Source organism: Condylura cristata, unplaced genomic scaffold, assembly GCF_000260355.1.
Source record: "Condylura cristata isolate star-nosed mole 26May11 unplaced genomic scaffold, ConCri1.0 scaffold00013, whole genome shotgun sequence".
Classification (NCBI taxonomy): Eukaryota; Metazoa; Chordata; class Mammalia; order Eulipotyphla; family Talpidae; genus Condylura; species Condylura cristata.
Window position 1 is genome coordinate 29,362,203 of NW_004567114.1, and position 7,640 is coordinate 29,369,842.

The following is a 7,640-nucleotide window of genomic DNA, read 5'->3' on the forward strand; positions in this document are numbered from 1 at the left end:
AGCCCTTTGTGTGACACTGAAGCTTTTTGATTCCTGTCTCTCTCACCTGTTCATTCCTCTGGTTTGACTATAACACATGGACTCTGTCTGCAAAACACTTTAAAAATGCTGTATTGGCACCTTGCTGCAATCTGCCAGTACATTCCTTAGGGCCAGTCTGTCCATACGGTGCTTCTTGCCTCTCTATTTTCCTTAACTTTATTTTGATTAGGAGCTGTTGCCAGGGTTTTCTCTTCTCCCTAGTGCTGCAAAGTCTAGAGTGGTTGCTAGCAATAGAGGTTGCTATATAGCCATAGGGTTGCTGTGCGTTGCTGGTCAAGATCAGGTTATTTTTTATTATTTACAAGAAGCTGTGGCTACAGAGTTAGGAAACCTGATTCTATTTGCATTACAGCTTTATAGCAGCTCCTCACTTTGGCCGAGGTACTTTGTGTATCTTAGTTTTGGTTTCTCCCTCTGTAAAAATGAAAATTTAAACTGGAAGACTAAGAAAAATGTGTAAGCCAAACATTTTACACTTTATAACTACCAATATATAACAATAATTAAAATAATCCAAAGGCCATAATCTTATGCAGTTGTTAAGGACAAAAAAGAAAGGATAAATGCCATTTTAATTAATTCTGTAGATGGAAATAAATGGGGACATTCTCCCAGTAATTGTGTGACTGTATCTTAATGGAGTCCAAAAGAGTTTCCTCTTTGGGAAGTGTGAGCTAATACACCCACAGAGGAGTGATTGGGAACAGGGATATTTATACTAGATGGGAAATGCTGGGAAGCCGTGATTTTATATCAATACCCAGAGGCGAGATGTGGGCAGCTGATGATGTGCAAAAGAACATATAGATTTGAAATATTTCCTGTTCATTGTGGTGATGGAGTTCTCATATCATGTTAGAAGTCCAGGGTAGCAACTTATGACATATACTAGTATAATGTAAATATCTATCTTCCTGCCCGTCTGTCTGCATCACCCCAGGCTGTGAATGGCTGTTTAGTCTAGGATCACTAGTTGGTTGTCATGAACAGAGACCATACAATACCCACCAGCCAGGCAAACTCCTATTGTATGTTTAAGGACACCTTTTCTATTCCCCTGCCTTTCTACACACACCCAGTCAACTGCATGGAGGCAGCTCCAACCTCAGCCACATCTTGGACTCCTTCCTGACCCCAGCAAGCAACCACATTGATAAAATCTGCACCAGACACTCCCGTGCATTTGGAAGACATTCTAACTGTATGGAGATAAACTTGAATCGCCAGCAATAATTCCGATGGGGAGCTAGTCTAGCCTATTACTATTTCACTGAGTCTCTTGATTCACCACCCTCCTCACCCCTACCTTTTTTGTGTGTGTGTGGAAAGAATCCCAGCAGTACAAACTATTCTTTTCCTGGAGTCAACCTTCTGAATTCTCTCAATGGCATAAGCTCTGGGTGAATGAGTGGAAATGTAGAGGGGGAGAGGGCAATAATGACCCTAAACTAAAAGCTGCATCCTAGTTGTGTTTTTGTTTCTCTGGATTCAGGCAATGCCCTAAGCCAGAGGCTCAAGAGAGAGGGTGATAGTAACTACAAGCCAGTGTGGTTGGTAATCTAGGGGGTTCCAAAGTCAGACACCACCTGCTCCTTTCCTCTCCTGTCCTCCTCACTCCAGCAGGCAGGCAGGTTCGAAGCAGTGTGTGACCTCGAACTCTTGCCATGTCATTCCTGCTTTTTCTAACAACCTGACATTAACCACCTAATAGGTGTTCCTATTAGGGGTTATCTGGAATATTCTGATCCCAGCAAAAGAGGACGCCCTAGCCAACTCTGTTCAACACTGGGTGCTTCCCTCCTCCCTTCTCCCACAGCCTCCCACCCGCCCCCCAACTCCTTGACGCTGCTTTGTTTTTTCTCAACAGGCCCAGGTAGAGCTCTAGGGGAAAAGCCTCTAGACCAGTGCGTGTCAAACTTGAGCATGCGCCATATTTACCTGGAGAGCTTGTTGGCTTTTGCCGACAGAATTCCTGGTCTCCTAGTTCTGGGGGTAGAGCCCTTTATTTTGCATTTCTAACAAGTGGTTAGGAGATGCCACCAGTACGGGACCACTTTAAGGACCACTGCCTTAGATGAAAGGTGTTCTGGCTTGCGCTCCCCCTTTCTGTCCACCTCTCCCCACTCTATTCGCTCGTAGACCGTTTCTCCTTGTCCACAGTGGATTCGGCTTTTGGACTCTTGTTTTAACAGTTCCACTGCGGCCGGCGGTCGCGGGCGCTAAGGGGGACAGTGAGAATTTCCACCTGCGTCCCTCAGTTCTGCACAGCCTTGTTGCCTCTGCTGTGTTTTTGTCTACTGCAAGCTGCCCGTTGCACGCCTCCTTTCTCGGGTGTGAATTGTTCACCCTCTCCCCCTACACCTCACACGAAAGTGCAACCTTTTCTGCAACTTTGCAGCAGCAACGGGGATCGCCGCTGGTTTCCGTGCGCCCGTAATCTCGGGAAAGCTCCTCTAGGCTGGTCCACGCTCTGGGCGCTCCGGACGCAGCCTGGCGCGCAGTAGCGGTTCCTTGCGCCGGCTGTGCGTTCGGACCCTATCTAGCACCATCTCGGGGCTTAGGGTTTGGGCTGCTGCTCGACGCTCCTCTGTTGAGCTTCGGGAACCCAAGCCCGGAGGGGGGCGGTAGCAGCGTCAGGTGGCTGCTCTGCGTCCCCGCGCGCCGCCCAGTATCTCCTTGGTGCTCCGCCTCAGCTGGAGGGGGGAGGATTCACACCTCCGCCCCGGCAGCCTAGTCCTCGGGGGCAGTCGGGGTTCGGGACCCCGGAGCGAGAAGCCGAGATGTAATCCCTCCGATGGCCCGTTGCCCCTCCCAGGCATCCTGTCTGCTTCTCTCACTTCCTCTCCCACTCCACCGCCCCACTGGACTGCAAACGTTTGCCTCGATCTCCCCGGAGAGAAGAGCGGCTGCCTGGCGTCCAGCGCGGCTGAAGTTGGGATCAGCTGGGCTGCCTGGATCCAGCTGCGCGAGAGGGGTGGGCTAGGACGGAAGAAGAGAAGCATCAGTAAAGGGGTGTTGGTCTGGACTAAGAAGGACTGAGACAGAGAGGCTTGAGTTGGTTTTTCCAGCTTCCCCGTTCTCGGGGCTCGGTTCAGAGGGAGAAATGCTGAGCCCGCGACTGGGCGATCGCCGCCGCGGCAGCAGCCTCAGCAGCAGCTTCAGCATCAGCACCGGCGGGACAGCGACAGCGGGGGCGGCGCAGGCGCACTGTGCCCCGCCGAGCCTGCAGTTTCCGAGCCCCGTGTGCGGCACCGCCACAGTCTGGGCAGCGGCGGCCGGGGGAGCGCTACTACCATGAACTGCCTGGTTCTCCTCCCCAGAGCTGCTCATCCAGGTCGGGCTGGAGACACAGTTAGGGGACCTCGTCGCCGCCGCCGCGCCCCCTCTTCTTTCGACTCGGTCTTCTCCACCTTTTCCTCTTCTTCCTCTACCTTCTTTTCCAGCATTCCCCCCTCCCCCGCCGCGGATCCTGGCCGCCGCTCTCCAGACCCAGGATGCCGGGGGGCAAGAGAGGGCTGGTGGCACCGCAGAACACATTTTTGGAGAACATCGTCAGGCGCTCCAGCGGTAAGAAGAGTTGCAGTTCTGAACACCCCCCCCCCCATCCATCCCGCCCACATGCACCCCACATCCAGCCCATTCCATCTCTCCCAAGGGGGGAGGGGGATTTGGAAAGCCCTACCTGGTGGCTTCAGTTACTAGGTGGAACTGACTTGGGGTGGGAGCTGGAGGAAAGTTAGTTGCATCCTCCCCCATCTTGTACTCACCCCTCTCCCACCTGTCCAGAGCCCAGAACTGGAAGAAGCAAAGGGAGGGGGCGGGTAGGGTGTAGGTATGGGGATAGTTTCCCTATGGTTCATATTTCTCCTACATTTTCCCCTAAAGACGCTGCTGAGACTGATCACGTTCTTAGAGTTAACCTCAGTGGAAGGGTGTCCCCCAAGTTGAAAATGCTGTGAAGGTGGCTACTGAACAAGATTGGAGTCTTTGGTACAGCTTTTGGGCCCAGTGGGTATTGCTGAAAGGAACCTTAGATTGGAAGAATAGATGAAGTTGAACCTATAAAGAGTTAGTGTTTGATAGTGGTCTGTGGTGGTGGAATATAGGTGAATGGATAGTGAGTGGGTACACTATGGTGGGTATACCTGAAGGGGGTACCCCAATATCACATCAGCTAAAAAGAAATTTAAAGTAAAAAGTGCTTGAAAATGGGAAAGTAATCACTATGATCATATTTGTGTCTAAAGTTTCTCCTTTTTTATTCCCTGTTGTTTTTAGTCTATATTGAGCTATATGACATATCTGATTTGACTTAAAAGGAAATATGTAGAAGGAAAACAATAGCTACTGTGCTTTTAGAGTATTTGAAGAAAAAAATTCCCAAAATACCATTCTACCTTGCTACTGATGTTAAGGAGTTCTTTAAAGTGTCTTTAAAAGCGATATACATCTATGCATTCATCTCTTTTAAGATATTCTGAATGGGAGTGCGCTATGTTTTTATATTAAAGTGTTCTGTAAGGTAACATTTTAATACATTATAAACTTTACATTTTACTGAAACCAAATCTTCCATTTGCTTTTCATTTTTATGTAATTTTAATTTTATAAATTAGATATATAAAATATCCTTTACAGTTTTGTTTTTTCCTTTTCTTGGTATTTTATTTTATTTTGAGGTCCCTTGCAATAGAGTTTGGACCAAAGCAATAGAAATACTCTACGCAGTTCCATAATCCCTTGTTTATTTAGTTAGTAAAACAGTATTTATTTGGACACTTTATATAACAGACACTCTGTGGGGTCCTTTAAACAAAAAGTGGTTAAGACACTTCTGGTCTCAAAAAGTTCCCTGTCTAGTAGGCAAGACAGACACATACTCAAATGATAATAAATAAATGATAATAAATAATTAAATACACAATTACACTTTCCTTGAGTTAGCAGATTGGGTTAATTCTTAGATGAGGGATTCTAAAACTAGGGATTGTAAATATTTTCTCTGATTTGGGGAACTATATGTAGTTAAGGGTCCCAAAGTATTCTAAATCTTGGCATTTTAATTTGAGGCTTGTGGTTTTATTTCTTTCACTTTGATCAAGATATAGATCAAACTTTTTAAGATGAAAAAGTAATTTCTATACCATGTCTTAAATAAATGTAATATGTTTGTTTACCTTTCCAATGTGATGTCACATGTGTTTTTGATTTTATAACATAAATATAAATTCATAATGGTAGGCAATTTCTAGATTTATATATTATCTTCTTATATTAGTTTTACACAAAGATCCATAGCATAGGGCAATGTTACTCTTAAAAGAACCATTTTGGGAAACTTAAAGATTATTAGCTTTTTCTTATTTTAGCTTTTCATCTTGGGTTATACCAATTCCATGTAATTTGGTCTATGAGAAAGCTTTTCAGAGAAGGCCTTAAAAATAACACTCATAGGCCCTCTGTTTCTTTGTGTGATAAAGAGAAAGAAGACAAGAATTCTTTTACTGAACTTTACTAATTTAATACTTTTGCCTGGAAATTCTTATAGACACTGAAATGATGATCCAGTTTATCATGAACTTAAGACTCAGCTTATGTGGCTTAGAAATATTTACTTCTGTTGCCTCCATGTTATATCTATTGCCCAAATTAATGAATGCTTTATCTTTCTTACACTGCATGTTCATAACTGCTTTTTTTTGGCTTAATATTTTTTCCATGGAGATCACTGAGAGTGAATGAAAATTTACCTGTGTTGGCATTTTAAACACAACTTCTAATTGCTTATGGGTTAGCTTTTAATATGCTTCTTCAATACCCCTCAGCTTTGTTTGAAATATGACACAGAGTTGAGGTAAATACATGTGCACATGTATATAAGAAGTGCTGGGAAATCTCAGCACCAACTTAGAGAAAGAACCTTGGCAATTAAGAATTATGGTATTAAATTGATTCATACATTCCCACAGTATCACACAGTTATTGCCATTTCTATATGATTTGGCAGATAAATAGAAGAATTCATCCTGAGAAATTGTTTAATTGAGACTAACAGAAAATTCCCTTCAGGATTCTCACAGATGGATTGGGTTTGTCACAATGAAGATTTCATTATTCACTATCTTAACAACATTGAAAGGGAAGTGTTGGTAGAGCTTTAGTGATAAAAGAAAGAAAAGGAGCCAGCACTCCTAGCATACTTCAGAATGGAAGAAAGATAGCCTAGGATTTTCTGTTTACCTTTGCCCCACTAAATGTTTCTCTTGCTGATAAAACACTATTTCTTATGAAAAGGTTTTTTTTTTTTTAATTACAGTAAGAGTCAGGAGATCACAGGAGCATGTATAAAGCGGTACATGTGCACACACATTTTGTATCCACTCAGAGCAAAAGATAGAGGTAGGGTGGAGGTGGGGGAGAAGAGGGAGAGAGAGAGGAGAGAGAGAATAGAGAAGAGAGAGAAGGAGAGGGAGGGAAAGAGAAAGAGAGAGAGGGAGAGAGAATATTGAAAGGGAAGTGGTTACAAAAAGTACAGAAAAGCATTAGGATTTTAAGATTTAGTTGGCCATAGATAACATCAATGAACTCAAATCTCAGCCAATTAGGAGTCCATCAGAGAACATCTTGATGCAGAACAAAATGCTATGAAATGTAGTATAGCTTTTAAGCCTAAGGATTTCCTCATAAAGTTCCAAACTCCTCAGTTTCAATTTCCTAGAATAACAGTGCTCTATTCTGTGCCCTAGAGTAGCAGGGTAACCTATTTGCTGTTATTTTACACTTTTTGAGATTGGATTTTTATTTCCCTTATTGAGTTGACTCAGTCTGTTATGGAAAAGCATTTCAAATTGTAACTGGTGATTCAAAGTCTATAAAATAAAATAATGAGGGCCATTGAGTAGGATGGATACACACATATTTTATAGCCAAATCCCAAAATAGCAGAGATAGGGAATTTTCTTTAGTTTTTAGATAAAAGACAGGATAAAATAATTTTTAGACACATAAAAGGAATTACATGTGACTCTAGTAGACACAGAGAGCACAATACTACCTCAAGGAGTTGTAAAGGTCAAAAGTGCAATTGCAATAGGAAGGTTAAGCTACCTTTTTTGACTAGGAAGATCAAAATAAGTTAAGAAGGGGAAAGTTCTGGAACTGCGGGGTAATCTTTTTATGTCTGTGCCGTGTCTAAGAAGGACCCTGTCGCAAAATGCTTATGAGTGTTGTGTCTGGCCCATTATTAGTCTGTCTTACTTAAATTTCAGTTATACATGTCATTTATTCATCAATATAGATTGGACTGGAGGGAGTAATAGCTTGTGGGTCAGACCTTAATCATCTGCAAGAAACAGTTTTTAGAACTTTTGGGTAGAATTTCAGATTCAAAAAAGCCAAAGCATTTTAAACATTACAGGAAAACTAGAAATATTATTTAGAGAATATTGGGGCTCAAAGAAGAAGGAACCACAGGAGACAGTATTTCATAAACCACTTAACTTTCAAGACACAAAGTAAGCTCAATATTCTCAATTTTCTATTTTGTTTGAAATATCTGGATTGCATAAGCAGTTTCTTTATTCAGTTATCTCTTATAG

At 43.1% G+C, this 7,640-nt stretch overlaps 1 protein-coding gene across 1 annotated transcript in view; it reads left to right on the forward strand.

Moving 5' to 3' along the window:
* The first annotated feature begins 3,488 nt into the window (after positions 1–3,488).
* KCNH5 (potassium channel, voltage gated eag related subfamily H, member 5) overlaps positions 3,489–7,640 on the forward strand; it is a 258,103-nt gene continuing 253,951 nt past the window's right edge. Inside the window, exon 1 of the mRNA XM_004681802.2 lies at positions 3,489–3,609. Coding sequence (XP_004681859.1) covers positions 3,537–3,609 — 73 coding nt within the window. The 5' untranslated portion in view covers positions 3,489–3,536. The remainder of the gene's footprint in view (positions 3,610–7,640) is intronic.